This window comes from Chelonia mydas, chromosome 14, assembly GCF_015237465.2.
Source record: "Chelonia mydas isolate rCheMyd1 chromosome 14, rCheMyd1.pri.v2, whole genome shotgun sequence".
Classification (NCBI taxonomy): Eukaryota; Metazoa; Chordata; order Testudines; family Cheloniidae; genus Chelonia; species Chelonia mydas.
In genome coordinates, this window is record NC_051254.2 from 14,038,839 (window position 1) to 14,062,056 (window position 23,218).

The window sequence follows — 23,218 nt, forward strand, 5'->3', positions numbered from 1 at the left end:
TGGGATTACATGGGTGTGATTTGATCCTAGCAGGTCAAGACTTGGAAGAAGCGGAGAGTGGAGCATATAATGCAAGGCGATCTTGGATTGCTCCTCTCTTTGGAGAGGGGAAGGACAGCCTTGTGGCTAAGAGATATCTGCGTTCATTTCCCTGCGCTGGCTTCTTGCCTGGCCTTGGGAAAGTCACTTGCCTTAGCTTCCCCATCTAAGGCTCCATTCATAAATGGTTAATGGAAGTTATAAGCATGTTAGAGAGATAAGTAGTATGTTTGCAGTGTTGTAGCCATGTTGGTCCCAGGATATTAGAGAGACAAGGTGCGTGAGGTAGCATCTTAGGTTGGTGAAAGAGACAAGGGGACCTGAAGAAGAGCTCTATGCAGCTCAAAAACTTGTCTCTCTCACCAGCAGAAGTTGGTCAATAAGATATTACCTCCCACACCTTGTCTCTCTAGTATGTGGAACAGATGGCTGTAAGCAACCTGGACTCTAATGATTAATTAAACCAAATTTTAAACCATCTATTAACCCTTCCTAAACCACTATAAATGGAACCTTAATATAAAGTGTGATGGAAAAGCCTATAACTAACACTGCAGGAAAGAGCGCACTGTTGGGGCTCATGGGCTCTCTTACCCCACCAAAGGTAGCAACACTAGGCTCTGGGATTCTCAGGGGATTTCCTCTTTTTTCCTTGTCATTTAGTTCCGCCACAAAGTAAAGTTTGAAGGGATGGACTCCCTGATTTCACGCTCCTCCAGGAACTCCAAACGCTCCCGCCTCCTGTCTGCTGGCACCATCTTCCGCTGTGCCAGCTCCACCATCTCCTCCAGCTCCTTCAGCTCAGAGGAGCTGGCCCTTTCGGAGAGCCCTGTCCCGGAGCCATACAATGTACAGTTTTACTTGGACCGTCTACCCTCTGCAGTCAATAACCTTCTGGACCAGTTTGACCGGGTCATTAGAGTCATGGAGGATGTATGCCAGTTGGAGAGGGGTCTGGAACAGGCTCAGAAAAGAATTAATGACAAGAAGGGACAGAAGAGCCTGCAGGGGGAGAAGGTGACACCAGTTAAGCAGCTACAGCTACCGAGGACTTACAGCACCTTGCCGGAGTCTGCCCTGGTCAGACTGAGGGCCCACAGGGCCAAGGTCTCCAACGGCAATGCCACTGATGAGCACAAGCTGGGCCAGCAGCCTCCAGCAGATGGGATACCTCACCCAGTGGCTGGGTGCACATCCTGGCTGGTTGGCCCTCCAATATCAACTGATCTCTACCAAAGGCTTACCCAGGCACCAGGCGTTTCGTGCAAGTGGAGACCAAAGAGTGAGGAGGGGCAGGGCAGCTTGTGCCATGAAGTTCCTCAGAGGCAGATCCCTTTAAAGAGAAGAGCATGGCAAACAGAAGGAGCTGAGAACATGTAATGAGACGAAGGTAGAAATCAGGTCATTAAGGGAAGGTCAGACTCCTGTCCCAGCCCTGGAAACGGAGGCCTCTCAATTTCCAAAGAGTGCTTCACTCACAGCATCTACCCTGCTGGGCAAAGGCTGTCCTTGTGAAGGACAAATCTTTGCATTAGCTCAGTCCTTCACCCCTCTCCAGCACAGTGCACCAGAATGCCATTGTTCCCAACTCCTCTGGGGGTCCGACCGTGGGCATGTGATGCCAGTTGCTGGGGCAGAGCTGAAACCCAGCAAAATCATTACATGGTGGTGCTCCCCTCAGAAGTGAACAATAAAGTGGGCAGTTTCATAAGAACTGCAAGAGAAATGATGGCTGATGATACAGTAGCATGTCCGTCCCTTTCAAAATATTAGTGCTGACGGCCTCCCCCCTTCACAGAAATGGGCTAATGGAAAGGCAGCTGGAGCAACCACCCCCCAAGAAGCTCTCCCCATATTGCTGCTGAGATCCCCCAGACTGAGACTTCCCAGCCCTTTGGAACGCGCTCCTGAATGGGCTGAAACAAAGGCAGATGCAGTAGCTACCCTTGAACAATTCTATCCTGAGAATCAACTCCCGGATGATTTTTTTTTTTAAATGGCATTAAAGAATGTGTGGCAAATGAGTTTATTTGAATTAATCACTAACACCAGCTACAGTACACACATATTATAGACACAACCATGCAATGTATTTAACTAACTAAATTAAAAGATTTATTATAAAGGCAAGAATGGTTGAATGCATTGGTCTGTCCATACAGCTGTTTTTGTGTCTGCTACTTGCATCTGGCTGTTGCATTTCCTGTCTTTAGTGCCAAGTGCCCATTCATTCCCCCTTTGTGAACTGTGTCCTGTGCGCTCCCCAGTCTGTTCCTCCTGTAGACACTGAAGCATGGCCCTTGGCGTGGTTGTGCCGCGGCTGCTGTTCCCATTTTTTCCAGGGTCGCTTTCTGAGGCCTTCCGTATCCTCGCTCAACTCCTTTATCTAGAAATCAAAATTTCCTACCCCGAACAACCCACTGCCCCAGCTAACTTTCTTGGTGTGACACATCATAGCCGTGTTACTACAAAGAACCCTGATCCCTAATCCTTCGTTTGGATTTATATGCCTTGCAGCTTGGGTCCCATCACCTGGAGGCAGTGTGTTTAGGGATGGCTGTTGTGTACCTCTTAGATGAAGCCCAGCAGGAGGCTGAAATGGAAGATTTCCAACCCTCTGAATGCCCTGTTGACTGTAAACTGCATCCGTCCCTCATCCCCAGTTACATTTCTGCAGCTCTGTTTCCAATGCAGTGAAAGCACTTGCTTGGGCAGGAGAGGATGTCATCAGAGTTTATCATCTCTTTGCTCATAACTCTCACTTGGATATGATTTTGTGAAGGGTGGCAGGGCTCCAAGAGTCAGAGGAGGAAATTCATGATTCATGTCACAGCCTCCAGTCAGGGAAAGGGGCTGGGTCTCATTAGCACGTCTAGACAGGGTGAGGTACTGCTAAGGGAACCCAGCTACCAGCAGCAACACAGATGCATTAGTCTTTTGTGTTCTCAGCCCCTCAATCCAGCAAGAAGTGAGGACTGAACAACTCAAGACACAGGGCAGCAGGCATCTTCAGGACCTTGACACCAGTGAGCAGGAGGGAAGAATTTCTAGTGACACGCATACCAAACCGCAGGCCATTCTCTCCCCCTGGTCCGGCACCATTTCAGGCCCAGCACAAGGAACAGTTGTAAGGTAGAGGGCAGCATGCAGGCCTAGGTCGTTTCCATGCACCCCCAATGGGTCTTTTGGGAACAGCAGATTGCCCCCTGGTTTTGTCCACTATGGAGCCTGTCTCATTTTAATAATGCCCCTGACACAGATAACGTGGTAGGGATGGGATGAAATGGCTCCATTTATAGGGTCAAGGGTTACTCATTTCTATTAGAATATAATGTTGGACTTCAACTAGCTGCCAGACCCCATGTACAGGCCTTAGCCCACTTCAGCATCACAGAGGAGGAACAAAATTAGCACCATTCAAAGTCTTTCACTCCATGCAATGTAATCAAAGTAGGGCTTTTACCCCACTACATTTCTACAACAATGTCCAGCAGCCCAGGCCTCTCTTCAGAAAGTTGGGAGAATTCTATAGAGAAGTTTGAAAATAAAATTATTTTCCTGATCCATTTCAGTTGGGTTTAGTTCCAGCGTTGCTCATAGCAACACTACGCCATTGACTTCTCACTGCAGCAGGAACAGGCCCAGCTTCAGGCAGACAATTCTTCATTCACACACATGCAGTTCCCATCCAGCTACTGAGAGCAATCACATTCATTACTTTGCTAGAGCAGCATAAACCTTATTTCAATGCCATCATGCCGCAAGCAGTGGCGCCTTTAAAACAACGTTTCTAGGCAGTAGATTTTTAAGGGAGAAAAATGCAGCTATCCAGACACAGAAACTAGCATCCCAGAGTGCAAGTACATTCAGTTCCCATTTCTCTCTGTAGCAAAGGTGTATAGCAATTGGTTTAGTGGAAGCAGAGAAAAGCCCATAATGCACCTGGCTTATTGGGCAAAATTGTACCAGGGAGACAAAATTCATTCCTGACTCCAGCTGGTGATCAAACAGCATGACGATTACTAGCCCTTGTAAATTTAATCCCAGCTATACGTAAAGCTCCTCTTCACTTCTACACTGCACATGGCTTTTGCTATAACAAAATCCACACTAAATACTTACTCACTTATTAAAATGCCACAATCCACTTCTGCTGCACTTGGTTTTAATGTTAGTCATAGGAATAAATGCATTTACATGAACTAAAATCAGCATAGAAAGCCCTAGGACTAACACCACAAACAGCAGCACTAAAAATTCCACATAACAACAATTACTGATTTTTAAAAAAAAGCCAGTTAAAACCTACTACCCTGCCCCACAACAGAAACAAACCATTGCTGGTCCCTCTGGGACTTGGCCTGTGACTGCAAACAGCCTTTTCTGAAGAGGGAGTGTTAGGTACACTGACTATACCTCCTTGCCCTTGATCCAGTTTAGCTCTGAGTAGCTGCCTAGTGCCTGTTGCTAATGTGTGACGATCTGATTGTTCTTTGGAATGGCTAAACAATTCTATTAGGGGAGCCAGTCAGATTTCCCTTGCTGAGTTATAAAGCTTACAGTCAAATAATGGAGGAGGGTTGCTAGCAACCACTTACCCTCAAGGACACCACCTCAAAGTATGACAGGTTCAGAGTAGCAGCCATGTTAGTCTGTATTTGCAAAAAGAAAAAGGAGTACTAGTGGCACCTTAGAGACTAACAAATTTATTAGAGCATAAGCTTTCATGAGCTACAGCTCACTTCATCAGACGCATACAGTGGAAAATATCGTGGGGAGATTTTATATACACAGAGAACATGAAACAATGGGTGTTACAACACGGACTGTAACAAGAGTGATCAGGAAAGGTGAGCTATTACCAGCAGGAGAGCGGGGGAGGGGGACCTTTTGTAGTGATAATCAAGGTGGGCTGATTGGATCCAGTAGCGACTACTATGGTATCAGAATGCATGTTCTTTTTGTTCACCTGAGTACTAATCCTGGTTTGGAGACTTAAGTGGTGTCAACACCACCTTGCAGCAGTCAGTTCCACTGGTTTTATTTATTGCTTCCTTAAAGGCTGGCTTCTGGGTTAGCCATTCTCTGGTTGTCTTGTAATGTAGATGGTTTTAAATAAGCATAGTAGCAGATCAGCTGCTTTATTCTTTACATCCTCTGTGCAATTTAATTTTCTCACTCATCTTTTTATGGATACCCTGTCACAGCGATGGCCCTTTTTCAGTACCCGTACCAAGCAGCACTGAGACAGGCATTTCTACCTATCAAAAATCATCGTCTGCTGAAGTCTGATGCACAGAGGTAATTTAGTACTCTGATTCCATCCTCTTTGATTGCTCTCTTTACATGCTGGCAGTTTAGCACGTTAGTTCCTAACCTTTTAGAAATGTTGTAGTTTACCATGGCTGGCTCGAGGGAAGTCAGCCAGGTGTCCTTTATGAAGTACCCACGACACAAATTCACTTCAATGGGAGAGGAGGGCACTCAATCCCTCTCAGATCTTAGTTGTACCGGCCTCTCCCATTAAGCTGTGCTCACACTAGCCAAGAGTGTGATGAGCTACACAACGGCTTAGAACATGCACAAGTGGATGGTGGCACACCAAGATTAAGCACAAAGCCAAGAGGGGAAAGCCTGGTGCCCGCAGTACCTGGAATAGTAACAACTTGTCTAGCAGATCCACTGACTTTATTTTTATTTTTTAATCTTGTAACCACCACTTTACCAGCCACGGATGACAACTGAGCTATTTTGCCTACTAGATCACGTTAAGTCGCATTGTATGTGTCGGTTCATGTGACAAAGCAGGCCAGAGTCTCCCGTGGCTCAGACTCCATTTGTGACACTAGGAACTCTGCTACGGATGGTGGGGTTTTAGCTAGGAACCCAGTCTACTCTGCTCATCCATAGACTGACAGCATTGCTGGCCAATTCACTGATGTTTATAGGCCCTGGAGGTGTAGACAGTCCCTTCCTAGAACAGGGCAGAGGGAGCTTTGTGACTAAAAGGGCCATTCCCAGCCAAGGTGTACTTCTATGCTTAACCTGTTAGCATCGGTTCATCCATCCCAGCTTCCAGGCACTATTGCAAAGGAATGCCGCTGTAGATGCTCTGTCACGTTTGCTGTGGAAGATCAGCATTTCACAGGTGGTACACCAGGTATGTGGAGTAATAACAAATCAGTTTGTCGTTTGATTCACTCTTGGTCCCAAGGTGTTTTCCATACTTGTACTCAGTAATGTTGTCAAACCCTTCCTCCCTGGAGACTTAGCAGGGGTGTGGACTGCTTGCCTCTGGAAGAGATGTCAGGTCTCAGAGGCACGAGTCTGTAGGTTCAACACACTATAGTTTTTCTCCTCCACGTGCTTGGTTTGCTCCAGGAGCCACTGTTTCTGCTGCTCATTCACATCCAGTCTCAATGTCACCTCCTGGAAGATCCTGTTCACGGCAACCTATATACAAGGTAAGAACAACCCAGATTGATCTCAGGCCTTAGCTAAATGCTGCTTCAAAAGGGGAGGCTCTCCTGATCAGGCTGGTACCTCACCTCCTTAAAATTAAGCTTTTTGAACATGCAGATACTAGCTTCATTTTCCTGTCCAACCTTAGCCTCAAATTTGGTAATTCCCAGCTTTGTTACTCCTACAGGAGAAGCGAGAAAGAGAGATAAGAACCCCTAGCTGCACACATGTATCTCCATAACATTGCATTATGTCATAACTGCAGACTAGCAAGATTCCCATGCTCCTTAAATATGGGGGCTGGTGTATATATCCACCACCCTCTCCACATATGCAGAGCAGCCAATGGGAGCACGTGTGCCCCTATCACATCACTTTCGTCCTCCCACATTTAGCCATCCTTACCATAAAACATCATAATCAGAGTTGTCTCCTTGCCAAACCCTCGGCCACGGCAGCTGGGCTCTAAAAGAGACAAGAACAGACTTTGGTGTCCATCTATATAACACAAACCCTGTAACTCAGTCATGTGCTGGACTAGCAGAAAGCAGGTTGCAGATAAGGACTGAATTGCACTGGTAGAGCTCCGAGCACAGGAAGCTTGTATGTTATCTGCCTACTTTCCATCTAGCTGTAGACAATGCTACCCCATCTGATGAGAGTTGTCAGAATCCCCCTGAAGCCAGTTGCATGCTTTCGTACCTAACAGCTATTGCAGGGCAGAGGGTGGGATTAGGGTGATAGTGGCATTAGCAGCCTGGGGCTGTGCTTAATGTACCTGCAATCATGACTTCTATCTCTCCCACTGTTGGATCTTCCATATCTGTGAGGAACAGGTTCACGTCCCCCACCATGCAGTCCTCCTCGGTACCTGCTTGCCCAGACCACCTCTCGGTCTCCAGTACAATAAACGTACATTCTGGGGAAAGTGAGACAGCAGCAGAACTCACAGGGCATGTTTAAGAATCATTCACAAATTACTGAAGTATGACATTAAAGATGGACAATGGGCAGAGAAGCAACATCCTGCATGTATTAATAGCCTGTATGAACCAGTAATCAGGGCTCTGGGCCAGACAGGCATGCTTATCACAACTGCCCCTACCAGCAGCACCCTAGAAAATCTATGCTGGTTTCAGTTTGCATGGACCCAGGGCTCACACAAATACTTTAACTTGATGCAATATATAAAATTAATGTGGATTAGCTTTCCCCACTTCATCGTCTTTTACAGTAAATTCAGGCAAAGAACCTTGAATGTGAACATAAGAGACTGATGCAACCTGTTGAGTCACCTAGTCTATCCCTCGGCTCCTTTCAGTATGTCTTCTCGTGCCGTCACTACTGACCAAGACAAGGGTTAACCTCTGGTTTTCAGAGGTTCCAGTGATGACAGTGAGACCCAGAAATGTTGGTTATGTAATTTTTAAGGGAGGGAGGGTTATATCCTGAGAACCTACTCCTTAAATGACCCCAAATTTGAACCTAACCCTACTCCCCACCCCCCTGAGACACAGCAATTTTCAAGACAATCGGATTAAGCACGTGGATTTTAGAGCATTTAGAACAAAACTGGAAGTTAAATAGTAAGCTAGTCTCACCCTTAACTCTAGGGGGGCTACTGCCCTGCTATAATGGCTCACACCCCTTACAGTACAGCCTTGTAGAATCACACCTGCCAGAAACTCAGAGCTAGCTGTGATTCCGAACAACAGTGAGGCGGAAGCGTTCACTACACCTTTCCACTCTTGCAAAACATTCAAACACCTCACTATCTGCATCCTCCTGCCAGCTGCGCTGCATCTCATACTCCTGCTCCAGGCTCAGTGGCTCAGATGCGGTCAGTCGCTGTAGCTCCTCCGATTTCATCCACTCGTGGTACCTGATGGACAGTGCCACAAACTGAATGCAGACCTATTTAGAACATCACCTGTTGTGTTCCACTGAAATCTTTAAGGGTCAGACTGTCCCCCTACCATGAACCTATTCAGAAAACTTCAAGTTGCTATAGATGCCCTATTGGCCAGGGGCTGCAAGGCTCACGTAACTTCTGAAATAACACAGGCATCAGTAAACACACTCCTTCACCCAGGTACACAAATGAAGGGACTAGTATAGGGGTGTGTGACACCTCATTTGAGTCTGTTTTGCACTGAGACTGCAATCATCCAAGTCTGCAGTTTACCAACTCATGGCTTAACATTTAAATTCTTCAGAGACCAGGTCAGCTTTTATGAGTTGAAGTTTCACTGTTCACAAGCAATTTGGAAAAAGTTATAGCGAGCGCTGAAACAGCAGCAGTTCTGATGACTGTTTGGTGGCCAACGTGAAATGAGCTGGTGGGCCCACCCCACTTCTAACTGGACAAGTGTCCACATGGATAAACAAATATCACCACTGACATTTGCTGTCCACCTTTGATGACAGTCTCAGGGGAGGGATCAAGGACCTTGAGCTGCCATCTCACACCTAGAGGTGGCTGCTCCGGAGCAGAAGCAAGGAATATGGGCAAGCCAACATAGGCATTGCTGCTGCTTGTGCTGTGCCACTTACACAGACAAAGAGATCATTTCAGCCCCCAGGGCTGGTAACCCAGAGCCTTCCATGAGCGCTAAATTCCCTTAAAAAATAAAGTTGAACTTTAAAAATAGAAACAGATGTCAGAGGTGGTATAAGCTACATACCGGGATACATGAGCAGAGGTGTATGGTACCAGGGTCACCTTTTTCCCCTGTAAGACTGTGTTCTGGTTAATCTTCATAGTCTCCAACCTGAAAGAGAGACAGAAAGTAACTTACTGAAGTCTTTAAAGATGCCAAGGGAAAAGTACACCATCAACATCTGTTCTTTGAAACTGAGTAACTATAATGAATTTCACTTTCTCATTGAGACCCCTTTAAATAATGGGCCCCACCTTTTTTTTTTTTTTTACTTCCCTACAAACTACTCTCCTCCCCCGCCCCCAACACACATTTTTCTGCTCCCCTAATGGGTTTTATCTTGGTCTTTTCAGCAAAGGAGACACTGGCTAAGTGACACCTGTAAGAGGTGATGAGAAAATGCAAGAGACGAGCCCCACACCAAAACTGGCCCTAGTCTGATGGGTCAGCGCTGAGCAGCCATTTGCCCCTACACCACTGCGTCACATCCAAGCAGTGAGGGACACAGATCCATCACTCTCCAGCCCCAGAAAGGAGGGGGGAGGAAATGGACAGCATCCAGCCCCTCCCCAAGGGGGGGGGTAGGGAGGTGGGTGGGAAGGAGTCCGGGGTGACATCCAGCCCCAGGTGGGGGTGAGGAGGTGGGTGGGAAGGAGTCCGGGGTGACATCCAGCCCTTCTCAGGCTCAGGCCCGGGTGTGGGGGGGCAGGTGGGTGGGAAGGAGTCGGGGTGGCATCCAGCTCCTCTCTCGCTCAGCCCCAGGTGGGGGGGAGGGGATATGGGTGGGAAGGAGCCAGGGTGGCATCCAGCCCCTCTCTCGCCCAGCCCCCGGGGGGGGGGGAGGGAAGGTGGGTGGGAAGGAGTCGGGGTGGCATCCAGCCCCTCTCTCGCCCAGTCCCAGGTGGGGGGAGGGGAGGTGGGGGGGAAGGAGTCGGGGTGGCATCCAGCCCCTCTCTCGCCCAGCCCCAGGTGGGATAGCCGGCCCCCGTGGGCTGCGGATGGGAGGCAATGGAGGGGGACACCCAGCCCCGGGTGGGAGGCCATGGGGGGGCGCCCAGCCCGGGGGGGGATATCTAGCCGCAGCAGGGAGCGGGGTCTCTCCAGCCCATGCGGTCCCGGGGCTACAAGGCACCTCTTGTCTTGGTCCGACCCGCTGCGGGCCGGTGTAGTGCCTCACCTAGAGCGCATGCGCAGAAACGACTCCGCTGCCATCCTACGGGTGCCACCGAGTCGAGTGCGGCCGGACGGCCCCGTCCTCCCGCACGTGATCCAGCGCATCCAATCGGCGGAGCAGGGGCTAGGGTTGGCCTCGTTACGCGTGCGGAAGGTCTTACCGCTGCGCGGTGAGTCCGCGCATGCTCTGTACGTTCCACGGGATGAGAGTGGCGTCTCGGGTGTGCTGGCCGGGTCCTTGGGAGCGCAGGTACGGGAGGAGCTAGCCGCCTGTGGGGCGGGGACGCGGTATGGAGTGAGTCTGAGAGATGGGGCTCTGGGGTGACATGTGGGGGGTTGGGCAGTGCGGGGGCCCTGGGGTGGGAGCTGGGGGGTTGGGCAGTGGGGTGGAAGCTGGGGGCTTTGGTGTTGTGGGGGCTTTGGGGTGGGAGGTGGGGGGGCTCTGAGATGGGCGCTGGGGGAGTTGGAGTGGGAGGTGGGGGGCTCTGGGCTTGGGAGGTGGGAGTTGGGTATTGTGGGGGCTCTGGAGTGGGAGGTGGGGGGCTCGGGCAGTGGGGGCACTCTGGGGTGGGAGCTGGGGGGCTCGGGCAGTGGGGGCACTCTGGGGTGGGAGCTGGGGGGTTGGGAAGTGGGGGGGCTCTGGGGTGGGAGCTGGGGGGTTGGGAAGTGGGGGGGCTCTGGGGTGGGAGCTGGGGGGTTGGGAAGTGGGGTGGGAAGTGGGGGGGCTCTGGGGTGGGAAGTGGGCGGCTCGGGCAGTGGGGGGGAGCTGCGGGGTTGGGCTCTGGGGTGGGATGTCGGGGGGCTCTGGGGTGGGAGGTGGGGGTTGGGTATTGGGGGGGCTCTGGAGCGGGAGGTCTCGTGTGGAGGTCTGGAGGGTTGGGGGTGGAATGGAACATGTGGTCACTGGGGTGGGATATAAGGGGTGGGGGTCTCTCTGCTGGGTAGATGTTTGTCAGTGGGATGTTTCCCTTTCATGTCCTCCCCCCCTCGGGTTGTATTTTGAACAAGGAAGTAGACTGTGTCTCCAAATCAGTCTGTGTCACGTGGGTTTCCTCTTTGCTTTGTCTCTCCTTGTTCCCACCTCTAATTTATTGTCACTGGGCATTTGGGGAGAGTCTGCCTTAGGTTTGCACATTTTTCTATGATGATAATGATAATTCTGGGCATGCTTCGGTAGCTGTCTCTCTTGGTTTTGATCTGTTTTAGGCTTTGCTGTAGTGTTTTTAACATCACTGTCTTGTGTGGGGTTGTTTGCTCCATTGAACTGGAGATTAATATTGTCTTGTCCAGAACAGGATTGTGATCTAGGAGTGGGTTCTATTTCTTAGCTGATTTTAGCTTTTCATCCTCTACTACTCTGCTGTGGAGATGTTTATTGTTGTGATTGAGGTGGTGCCAGAAGTTGAATATTCTTCTGTGTGTGGACTAGGAGGGAGTTTGTACTGATAATTTGTGCCAGCTGGTGTAAGTTACTTGATAAGACAGGGCCCAAACCATTTCTCCTATATAGCAGGATGAGTTAGATTAAGTTCTCAAGTAACTGGAGTTGTGATTTTATTGGAAAATTGTAATTCTTTAACGGCTTATAAATTCTTCAGAGGGCTTTTTTTCAGACGCTTTTATTGCTGTTGTGAAGTTCCCCAAATGCTTTTATTTTGGAGGCCTAGGTATGTATAATTCAATGTATTCTGTTTCTATATTCAGAATGTTGGCTGGCTGTTTTTTGGAAAGTATATGGGGAGAGATTGGGGTTGTTGGGTGTTTTTTATTGTAGCAATCTGCAGAATAACTCGTGATGGCAGTATATTTCTAAAGCATATCGATTATTATTTGGGTGATAGTATGATTAGATCATCCTTTTATAGAATCATGGTTTTCCTACTGAGTGGGTTAATGGAAATCCCTGGTTTGATGGCCATTTCAGGAAGGTTGGTACATTCCATAAGAGCTGCCATAATAGGTCAGACAGATAGTCCATCTAGCCTAGTATCCTGTCTCCAACGGTTGCCCATACTAGAGCTTCTGGGGGAGTGTACAGAACAGGACAGTTATGGAATGATCTGCTCCTCTCTTGCACTGCCGGCTTCTTGCAGTTGGTAACTGGTAAGTATCTGAAGTGCAGGGAGAAAGAGTAGGGCTATCTGATTACTGTCCTGACAAAGCGCACAAACGTTAAGAATTTTGAACGGAGGTGTCAGGAGAGTGTGTTGGAGGATGGGACATCTGGAGGTGTGCTCATATCCCAGGGCAGGACAGAGTCCCAATTGCAATTCTGCTCAAATCTTTCTCTGTTTACAGTAATGGGTTGCCCATTGTTGTCCATCAGTCTTTCAGTGGCATAGTGAGCAGCTGCTGATAATGATAACCATGGACGTGTTGTCTCTTTAGGCCAGACGTAGCAGAGACAGAAGATACCTGCTTCTCCGTTCCAGGCCCCTCTATCCTCAGACATGGCTGGTGGCATTACCGACACAGGGGAGCTGTACTCTCCTTACGTGAGTATTACCATTGGGATGTACCACTGCTGTTAGTTCAGTGTCTTCTCTTCACAACCCTGCTTATTCTCAGGGTATGTTGTTACTTATCTTCCTGGTTCCCGGTGAACACAGTAATCAATGTCAAAGTTGCAGGGAATGCTAGAAGATATTAGGGTAAGGGGAGTAGAACATGTTTAGCTTGTTGCCCAAGAGATCTTGGTTTGAATTACACCACAACAAGGGCCACTTCAGAGTTTGAAAGGGACCCAAGTATCTAGAGTGTAGTGAGTTAGCTTAGAGAACTTTCATGCTATCTTTGAGACTTTATATGTTAAGTTTGGCTTGGTCCTTTTTTCACCTGTATTTATGGTCAGAAATGTGAATGTGAAAATGGCATCATCTTACCGCCTGTCTCTGGTCCATGTGTCTTTTGAGATGCATCTGTTCACTGATACAAACTAGTTTTAAATAATCAGTTATAATGCATAGTATTTGCGTATTGTTTTACATCGCCAGTTACTCTACAAACCTTAAAGGGACACCGTCAACCTGATACTTAATCGATTTGAAAAAATGAGTTACAAGTAGTTTGATACTACACTTGCCCTTGAGCCTCCTTGCTCATTTTTATGGTTTTACTTCCACATTTTTAAAACAAGGTTTTCCTTCTCTCCCCTGATCTCATGTGAAAGACTTGCACAAATAGGTGCAGCTGTGTGGGATGCTGAAATTCACTATCTACAAAGCATTGTCAAATATAAAAAGAAAACAAATTGAAAGCTTAAGGGGGCAAACCTTTTTTCCTCTGATCTGTTTGTTAGTCATTTCAACATATTAATTGTAACAATGATAAATAAAAAAATTCAGACAGAAGTGATTTTTTTCAATGGGATGTCCCAAATGATCAGTCCTCACAGTATCCTTTATGAGGTAGGTAAGTATAATATCCGTTTTACAGATGGGGAAACTGAGGCATTGAAGTAAAGTGACAGTCACTACTAGAGGGATTAGAACCTCAGGTATTTCTGCCTCTCAGCCTTGTGCTCAGAACACTAGACTTGACTTCTCTTCAACCTGGGCCCTGCAAAGACAATACAGCTCTGTGAGCATAAGCTAGAGTCTATTCTTTCTTATGCATAATCTCAAAATTAGTAGTTAAATTTCGATTTCTTGATTTATTATGGTGATGATATAAATGGCAGAGCATAGCTCAGGAATCTAAAATATGAGTCTGAAGTGTGGGATTTGCTGTATTAACTCCTGCATATTAAAAATGCCTGGCTAGCCTGGGGCACTAGTGACCATTTTAAGATCAGATATTTCATGAACCCACAATGCTAGCATTTAGTTCTGTACACCATTGGGAATGCTGATTTTTTTTTTATATATCTAATGGGAGTTCACAAAATACCAGATAATAAAATTGTCACATATTACTTCCCCATAGCTTCATTTCTGAAGCGATCTTAATGGTTATCTCAAGAACCATTAAAGATAGAACGAATGTTTTCCACCACCTGAGATCCAGGAATCTCAGCTTTCAAATGCTAAAAACATTCATCTCGAGTCTAGGAACCCTCAAAAGCTGAGGGTAGAACGGCGCATTATGCTCATAAGAGTATTGGCAGCTAAAAGCAGGCCAGAACTGAAAAGTGAAGGGGGCGGGGCAGCAACACAGTAATCAGAAAAACCTGATTTTAAGCACTTCCTGCTTGATTAGTTTTTTGATAATTTTTGTTGTCTTGTGCTTTTGCATAGTCTTGTGGTCTTAAGCATTTTCATGTTCAAGAGATTCCAGTTGGCTCAGTTAGGTGGAGAAAATATTATGTGAGAGAATATGAAGTAGTCACTTTTTTTTAACTTCACTAATAGCGTGAACATCTCAGACATGGCTAGAATAGGGAATTGGTGCAGAAGTACCTTTTTAAATGTTTTTCTTGAAACTATTGACATTTTTTCATAGTAGTTTTTTTTTTTTTAAATGTTGACTAATAAAGTAGTTGTCACGCTCACTTTCAAGGTCCAGTATTTTGTGACTTGCCAAGAGCAGAAACACTTCGGTGAACCAGTACTAAAGCTTTCAGGACTTATGTTGAGAAGGAAATCTGCTCTCTTCTTAATGGGTTTTGATTTCTTTATTTTAAGTGAATTTCCAGTACTGACATTGGCAAAATCATCTTTTGACTAGTAAGCCAACCCAATTTGATCTTCCCCATGGAGGGGGAATATGGAATCCTGGGATGTTTTTAGTTGCTTTTCTGACTGCATGCATAGTTCAAAATATTAGTGTTGCAGAAATTCCTGGAGTCTGAGTTCTAGGGAACTGTAGCTATCTCATTTCCTCTGAGGATGCTGGGCTATCTCTACCCCAGAGTCTGAGGACAGTAACATGATGCCAGTCTTGGCATCTGTTCAACCAAAGCCAAGAAAAATCACCTGGGTTTCTGTCCGAGTCCTTCATTGCAAAGTAAGTCAGGCCCCTGGGCACTCTGAACACAAGCGGATGTAAGCAGGAAATGGGAGCCTGCCAACTGAGTGACATGAGCCTCTCTGCAAACTGGGAAGGCTGCATTTTAGTCCTTTGGGGGATCAGCTGATGTTCATGTTTGAACAGCAAAAAGATGTAGTGTCTTGTTGTGAGCTTAACAAAAAAGGCTTTGCGTTGTGTTCTGTATGATGTCTCCAAGCTTGGCTCCTATGATCTCTGGCCATGCCAAGCACTACATGTGGGTTTCTCCCTCCATTTACACAAAAATTCTCATGGTTTATAAGGAAGTGGGGAGACTCTAAGGGTGTGTCCCATACCATGTTTGCATTAAGAATGGGAGGGCAGAGTCCCCTTCCTTTAGCACAGCAGGTGGGGTCTGTTTCTTTTCCACCACTTGCATTGTGGTGACCCTAAGCACTACATGTGACTGAAGTGGGGACAATTTAGAACAGAAACAGTGAAACAGGAAATGGGATAGACCAGTCCTTGTACAGTGGAAGGAAGTAGGTTGTGGAGGAATTGCCCACCATTTCTACGATCCCTGCTCAGTGTCTCAGAGGAAGAAGGCAGAACTCCTCAGTCACATAGCATGGAGGAAAATTATTTGCTTGCCTTCAATCTGGCAGTCACTTTGACCAGTTTCCAACTCTCAGGGCTTGTCTACATTAAACCAATGCAAATCCCTGTGTGAACGCCCTTACATTGATTTAAGACAGGTTAAATCAGTTGAAGGATATTTACGCACAAAGTTTCACCATTTTAACTAAATCAGTTTAAAATTGCGTCTTTAGTTAAACCAGTGCAACTTTGTGTTTAGATTAGGCCTCAGCTGCACTTTGATTAAAACTGCTTGTGATAAAGGAATTGCTTGATTCTGAGGAAACATGAGTGGACCACATCATGACACAGTCCATTCTCTCTTGTTGCAAAGGGCCCCTCTGTCTCTGGGCTTCCAAGCACAAAGATGCTGAGTGAGAGAATTATGTGCACCAAGCTGAGGGCTTCCAACCACAAGTATTGTTCAACAGTATAGGTCACAAGATGCTTGGAGGCCAGTCTCCTTTGGTCAGCAGATCTGGTTTTGCTGGCTCAGCCATACTTTACAAAGAATGGTGGTAGGACAATGGAAGTGGAAAGTGTCTAGTGCTTGAGGCTATTTCAGCTCCAGACCTTCAGTTTCAGGTTAAACACTGACTTCACTAGGGCAGCCTGTGTGTAGTGATGGTGCCTCTTGCATTTATGCTCGTCAGCAAAGATTTAATCCCTGGAGCCTATGAGACTCGTGTGTAGCCCCACAGTCTGAGTGCCTGACTCTCCCCAGGGTGGCTGGAAGGTGCCTTCTCTCCCTAGCTGTTGATAGGAATTTACTGCCTGGATAACGAATTTCCTTTAATTTAAAAAATAAAATAATGAAATGAATTTCATGAAAATCAGGTAGGATCATTCTGGCCTCAACCAGGCATAGTGCAGGCAGGAGTGCAGACTTCTATCGTCTATTAAATAGACTTCAGATGTCTATTAAAGATTCCATTGATTTTATTTTTCTTTTTTTTAACATTCCATAAATTGTAAATAGAACAAATCTGGCAGGAAACATCAATCCTGACCTGTGCTGTGCTAGTGCACTAATCCACTGCACAACCTTTCTGACTCTCAGGGTGTTCCCCTCCACTTGTATGTACTTTTATCTTGTGCTTATCCTTCCTAGACATGCATACAGATCACATTCCCAACACACAACCTGCCATGTCAGTGAGTTATCTTAGCTGATCCCCAGGGCTGCTGCATTATCTAATGCTGATTATTTGGATGATTGCAGGTCGGCCTGGTTTACATGTTCAACCTTATCGTTGGGACGGGAGCCCTAACCATGCCGAAGGCCTTTGCCACCGCTGGCTGGCTCGTCAGCCTCATTCTCATAATGTTCCTGGGCTTCATGAGGTAGGATTTTGGTGTCTCTCTTTGCCTGTCTTCAGCATGCTGGGAGTGTGGCTTGGTTTTATTCTAAGGGCTACATGTAAGAAACTGGGGACAGCATGCTGGTGAGAAGCCCAGCCGCTCTGCCACCCAGCTGCTGGGATTTCACAATTGTGCTGCACCTGGATCCTGTTTAGAGGCTGTAGTTTTAATATCAACTTTCTGGCTAATGGATGTCTGCAATGTAGAGCTACATCTCCTCTAGCTGGTAGAAGGGAGTGTACTTTGTCTCCACTGCCCACTCTAGAGCCTTCTGGCTGCTGCATGGCAGAGGGTCTTCATAAAGTTTAAGGCCAGAAGGGACCACCAGATCATCTATTCTGACCTCCAGTGCATCACTGGCCACCAATGCCACCCAGCACTCGCATTCTAAACTCAGCCATTTAAATTAGACCGAAGCATTACAGCCCATGGGAGACTAGTTTATTATGAGCTACAGGCAAAGATAAGGAGAGACTGAGGTGCACTAGTGTCCAACCTCTTCCCCTCCCCCTCCTCCCCCCCAGGCAGGAAAATGATGATCCTGGCAAGTGACACACACCCACCCACATACTGCAGAGGAAAGTGGAAAAACCTCCAAGCTCACTGTCAATCTGACCGGGTGAAAATACCTCCCCAGCCCCACATACGGCGATCAGTTAGACCTGAGCATTTGAGCAGGAACCAGTCAGCCAAAGTACCTGAGAGAGAGAATGCTCCATGTCACATCAGAGCTCTGGCCCGCTACACCCAATCTCCCATCTCCAGCCATGGCCATCCCTGACGCTTCCAGAATATGTTGGGCAGGGAAACCCCCTCCAGACCCCTGCAGGTGGCCAGCTGAAACCTTGAAGCATGAGCTTCACTATTGTACCCTTCCACCAGCCTCTGTTTTTTGGGGTCGTCCTCCTCCCCCAGGGATAACTCCAATGCTTGTCTCTTTGCTAGTGATATCTTTCCCAGTCACCAGTAGCAACACAAAGTTGATGTGATTCCTGACAATTTCACTTCTGCTGACTGCATTTTGAATGGCGGCCGTGAAACTGACCTGTCATGTCATGTCAATTTCACTCCGGCTCTTTGCAGGGTTCTGAGCAAGGGACACTGGAGCTCTGTCTGCCTGCAGATTTGGGGAGGCAGCTCTGCACTGACTTACATTTGGAAGGTTAACTTCAGTCTTTTGCACCCATGCTCAACAGGGAAGGCTACTTATTCACCACAGACAAATGGAATTTTCAAATTTTGCTCCGTCTGCAGAATCAGCATGTTCTGGCTCTAGAACTGAACTGAATCTGGACTGGATTGACTCAGATTATAAATTCCATATATGTCAATCCCTTCTGTGTAGGGACCATAACCTTTTAGGTATGTTGCAGTGAGAAGACATTAGAATAATTAAAAGATCACCTGCGTCCTTCAAACCCATCTGCCCCATGGCTGGTCTTGGACACGAGCAATTTAAGCTGATGCCTGAATAGAGCTGCAGAGGAGCGCAGTTCGGTAGTGATTCAGCCGCTCGCAGATGGTGTAATCTCCCATCTGCTACCAGGAGTACAGGAGGAAGTAACTTCCTGTAAAACTATGCCTGCCTCATTCTTCCCCTTCACCAGTCTGGGATCTTGGAAACCCTGAGGCTAACTTGAAGCTGACCAGACTTCAGCTTGGTTTCCTCTGCACTGGTGCAGCAGTTGCAGCACAGGAGGTGGAGCTAAGGGCTGTTGCTATAGTTGTGTGATCTACACATTCAACCTGGAGACTCCAGTAGTCGATGGTGTCATCTTTCTGATGAGATGTAAAGCCTTGTCTGGATCACTGGTGCTCATGAAAGGTCCCCTCTCACTTTTGTAAGAGTATTGGGATTTTAATCCTGGTATCCTGGCCAAATTCTGTTATGGGTACCTCCATTTGCCAATCTAAATTCCTTCTGCAGTTTTGATTGGATACAACTTTTTCCTGACCTGTACTGTTTGGCTATTAAACAGAGTCCATGTTTCACTCAAGAGGAAACTGCATTTCAGTGGTGAATGAAATTATTTTTGTAAACCCCAGGTGTGTTGAGGCTTAATATTTGTAAACTGCAATAAATCTGTGAAAGAAACGCTCTATAAAAGTCTGGTTAATTATTATTGACAGACATAAATTCTGGAAGTACGAGTGACTGTTGGATTCAGATGCAATCCATTTTTAAATACCTTATTTCCAAATCATGAAGCCCATGTACGGAGCTCCCTACTGTCTGCTCTGGTTCTTCCTCAGTTTATATCTTAGTGCCAGCAGGAGGTGCAAATCTTGCTGGCTCGTCCATGATGCTCTTGTGCCAAACTTGAAATGTCGCGTACTGGTGCGAAGTGCTTTGTGAGCCTAGTTGCCCTGTTGCTTTCATTCTTGTGTTCGCGCTTCTGACTCCCTAATAACCTCTAGAGAGCTTTCAGTGCAGTGAGAGTCTACATGGGCAATCATTATGTGGCGTCCAGGAGGGGGCTGCTGTACGTTTATCCTAGCAAACCTAATTTCTCATTTGAACTTGATAAATGAATTCAGTTTGTGAAGCAGTAAAACTGTTTTTGAACCTTAAATAAGATTGATTTTAGTTTTACTTTAAAAAAAAAAAAAAAAAAAAGGCAGTAGAGGGGAAAGAAACCTTAAAATGGTCATTTAGCTGAGACAATGACAGTCCATTCCTGAAAGCGGCAAAGCAGATTGTAGTGGTGAACTGGGACCTCGGATGGGTGAGTGATTCTAGCCGTCTCCTTGGCATTGGGTTAAAAAAAGTTCCCTCTCGTTATTTAACTCCTTAGACGGCTTCTTCTACAATTACTGGCAAAATTGGTGGTGTACGTCCTAATTTGCTTGCTGCTCTGAAATCTACAACAATAATAAACCATTGCCCTTCAGTAACACCTTCCTTCTGAGGGTCTCGCAGTGTTTTACAGCTACCAAAAGATTAAGCCTCACAACAGTACTGTGAGGACAGGGAGTATGCATTATTCCCACTTTACAGATGGGGAAACTGACTCGGGATTACAAACCCTACCATGCAATTCTCCATCTTCCTCTAAGAAGCCTACCCCCGTTGCAGTGAGGTAGCATGTAATCTGTGGGCCACACCTGTACTGGAGATATAGGCAGATGCCTGCTCCGTTTATGCAAATTAGTTGCAGGCTTCATGCTCCTGACAAATTTCCTGTGTGTTTTTGGTTGATCAAAGTTTGAGCACCTCTGACATAGTCCTAGAAATAAGAGGCTCCTTTTATTTACTGATATTTGCACCTAACTGTGGTTTTATTGTGATGTTTTAACACGTTTTTACACAAGCATTTTGGTTGAGACTAATGGGTCTACCAGGCCCAAATGCTTAAACAAAAATAATTACAAACAGCAAATGAGATCTTCTCATGGATGTGATAATATACCATGAAGCAACCATAACTGTCTCCAGGTTTTTAGTTTACAAAAGAAAAAACATATTCTTGCCTGTTTCTACTCTTACGAAACAGTAATAAGGAAGTACTCTTAGGAATATTTTACATCTGTGTGGTGCCTTACATCCCAAATTGCATCATACTGTGTGCCTACACAGCACAACTGAAATGAAACCGTCTCTGGGTTGAAGGACAGCAGCAAACTGAGGTAGAACTCCCTGTACAAAAAGAGAAAGAGGGGAATGCTGGTGAAGGGTGCTGGGACAAACCCCTACCCTTACAAAACATGCTAGGAGATCTTTAGGGGCTACACGTAACTGATAGGACTCTGGTTTATAAGGTCTCACCCTAAAGACCCTTCACACAGTGAACTACACAATACTTCATTCAGCTGAGTCATAAAGGCAAAGGACTGGGTCAGCCCTGTCAGGATTCAATCCTGCCTGTGGATCTAAGGAGTCCAAAACCTCCAAACTTTGATGCTTAGGGCTCTGTGCCATTGTTTTCACTACTGCGTGAGAACTTCTAGGTTATGAGATTTGAGTTGTTAAACTCTGTCTCAGTCCAGCTCTTAGCAGAACAGCATCCCAGTTGACACCCCTGGGGCAATCTCATCACAGTCCCAGGACTGAATGCGCCGCGGAGACTCTTGCCTCTAAATACGGTCCCAGGTACTAGCAGGATAGTGCAAAATCTTGCTTGCAACTTTCTGCATTGTTCTCTGTTCCATACAAAAGATGCTTCATTCCTCAGAGCTGTCAGTTCAGCATCTCACCAACACTGACTTCACATAAGAAATGTAAGAATCCCCAAACCCTAGAAAATCGCCTCTGCACTGCTTCATTCTTGATTCGGCAACAGCGTGGAGGCTGCAGCACGTACCAGAGCTATGAAGAGCCTGTCTCCCTCGGAAAGCCCAGTCAAAGTAATTTGCAGTGATCTGTTCTGCTGTCCTTGTTAGCTATTAGTAATTGCTAAATTTAATTTCCCTTCTAGTTACATGACTACAACGTTTGTGATGGAGGCCATGGCCGCTGCTAACGCCCAGCTGCGTTGGAAGAGAATGGAAAAGCACAAGGTTTGTGTCGTGGCTTTTTATTTTCCAATCTCTATCATTCTTCAGTCCCTAAAGGCTCTCCTCAGATTACAGTTCTGGCTCTGCCTCCCCTCATTAGTAAGTCTAATAAAGGAATAAATTTCCACTGTACTTAACGTCTTCATATAAAATGTGGTCGTTCTCTGTGGTATTGCTCATAAAACCCAGGATTTTCTTTTCCTGCTTTAAAAATCCCCGACCCTGCCCATATGTCTCCCAATTTCATGCTGCTGGTTTTGGCCTGAGATGCTCTTTAGAGGAGTTGGGGAGAGCAATCCATCATTCAAGGTGTGTTAAGATCTATAAATCCTTAAATTATGTGAGATCCAGCCACTGCAGGACACTGTTGATCTAGCTGGAATGCTCTTGTTATCAGTCATTGGGGTCGTATCCCAGGGACTCCTGCTGGGCATTCTCTCTGGCCTCTGTCCTGACTGTAGAATTTACTCCTTCGCTGGGTTTGTCAGCTCCTGGGTTTAGTGGCCTTCATGATGCAGTACAAGGCATAATTTTTTGGTCAGACTTTAATCGTGATCAGTAGGAAGGTGGGGTGGAGTTGTGGAGTGGGTTTTCCTGCTCTGCCTAGTTAGGGAAATGCAAAGGTTTGGGTTTTTAAGAAAATGTAATCTGGTGCCCACACTGTGCATCTGGACACCAAATCTACAAACTCATTGTATCAAGCTTGCTAGTGTCTTTATGATTTTACTGAATGGACATTCTGCTCTTGTGTATATGTCCCACACGGAAAGAGAGTAGCTCACTTTGTCATTAACCTCCTAATGCCCTGCCAGTGTTGTCCTCCTTCCCGAGAGTGCCCTCCCCACATTCCAAGACCAGAAAATATGGTTCCCTGCCATCTCCCCATGTGCTCACCAGGTCTGTACCTTCCAGTCCCCCTCTCTTTTTCGCCATGAGCACATGGAACTGAGGCTTTTTCATTGGGTTGTTTCTACCTCCTTGTACTGTTGCCACAAGCTGTGCCTCAGGTAGCACACGTCACAGAGCAGAACCTGGGCAGCTGCACTTATTTTCCTACCTTCTAGGAAGACGATGATGAAGATTCTTCCTCTGGGGTCTCTGATAGTGATATTCTCCTCCCAGATGGCTATGAACGATCAGAGACACGGCCTATCCTGTCAGTTCGTAAGTATCCAACTTTTGCTGCTACTTGCTCTCTAATAGGGAACGAAAGGCTTTTCCCACTTCTGTGGGAACCAAACCCTTTACAACTGCCCTCTTGTAAGTGGAGTAAGACTTTTCTCCTCCACCTTTCACCCTGAGGGCTTGTCTACACTTGAAAGTTAATTTGGATTGAGATAGGGTATGAATTTAAAGCACCATAGCCATTCCTGAACAGCTCCATGAAAATGGATTAAGCTAAACAGGAACAAGACATTCTTAACCTATAATAAGAGTATCCGCTCATGGAGTTATTAAAAAACAGT

At 46.5% G+C, this 23,218-nt stretch overlaps 3 protein-coding genes across 13 annotated transcripts in view; 2 read left to right on the plus strand and 1 right to left on the minus strand.

Annotated features, from left to right (window-relative positions):
- Nucleotides 1-5,296, plus strand: part of LOC102929294 (polycystin-1) — a 64,429-nt gene extending 59,133 nt beyond the window's left edge. For all 4 annotated transcript variants that reach the window (XM_043528976.1, XM_043528974.1, XM_043528978.1 and 1 more), the window contains one exon: nucleotides 703-5,296. In XM_043528976.1, coding sequence (XP_043384911.1) covers nucleotides 703-1,419 — 717 coding nt within the window. In that variant the 3' untranslated portion in view covers nucleotides 1,420-5,296. The remainder of the gene's footprint in view (nucleotides 1-702) is intronic.
- Nucleotides 2,128-10,445, minus strand: NAT9 (N-acetyltransferase 9 (putative)). 3 transcript variants are annotated; one of them, XM_037914992.2, is made up of 7 exons: nucleotides 10,339-10,445; nucleotides 9,186-9,272; nucleotides 8,274-8,383; nucleotides 7,280-7,420; nucleotides 6,907-6,966; nucleotides 6,588-6,682; nucleotides 2,128-6,492 (listed from the first exon to the last, which is right to left on the minus strand). In XM_037914992.2, the coding sequence occupies exons 1-7, from the start codon at nucleotides 10,437-10,439 to the stop codon at nucleotides 6,346-6,348; spliced, it is 741 nt and encodes a 246-aa protein (XP_037770920.1). In that variant the 5' UTR covers nucleotides 10,440-10,445; the 3' UTR covers nucleotides 2,128-6,345. The 3 variants fall into 3 exon arrangements, with proteins under 3 accessions (XP_037770920.1, XP_037770921.1, XP_037770922.1); XM_037914993.2 differs by having other exon boundaries at nucleotides 10,294-10,356; XM_037914994.2 differs by lacking the exon at nucleotides 10,339-10,445 and having other exon boundaries at nucleotides 8,274-8,415; nucleotides 9,186-9,241.
- The window catches only part of TMEM104 (transmembrane protein 104), a 62,673-nt gene continuing 49,863 nt past the window's right edge, over nucleotides 10,409-23,218 (plus strand). The window contains exons 1-6 of one of the 6 annotated variants that reach the window (XM_043528982.1): nucleotides 10,592-10,622; nucleotides 11,948-12,001; nucleotides 12,669-12,829; nucleotides 17,119-17,240; nucleotides 21,674-21,755; nucleotides 22,817-22,916. In XM_043528982.1, coding sequence (XP_043384917.1) covers nucleotides 12,785-12,829; nucleotides 17,119-17,240; nucleotides 21,674-21,755; nucleotides 22,817-22,916 — 349 coding nt within the window. In that variant the 5' untranslated portion in view covers nucleotides 10,592-10,622; nucleotides 11,948-12,001; nucleotides 12,669-12,784. Of the gene's footprint in view, nucleotides 10,630-11,282; nucleotides 12,002-12,668; nucleotides 12,830-13,769; nucleotides 13,831-17,118; nucleotides 17,241-21,673; nucleotides 21,756-22,816; nucleotides 22,917-23,218 lie in introns of those variants that run through there. The other 5 variants (XM_043528984.1, XM_037914988.2, XM_037914987.2 and 2 more) reach the window with 5 other exon arrangements.

What these genes read in the sequence shown, in the direction of transcription:
- NAT9 (XM_037914992.2), bottom strand. Translation starts at nt 10,439, where the DNA reads ATGCGCTGGATCACGTGCGGGAGGACGGGGCCGTCCGGCCGCACTCGA. An exon ending in ACCTCTGCTCATGTATCCCG is followed by an intron (nt 8,384 to 9,185) that starts GTATGTAGCTTA and finishes ACTGTCCATCAG; the next exon opens with GTACCACGAGTGGATGAAAT. An exon ending in TCTGATTATGATGTTTTATG is followed by an intron (nt 6,683 to 6,906) that starts GTAAGGATGGCT and finishes CTTCTCCTGTAG; the next exon opens with GAGTAACAAAGCTGGGAATT.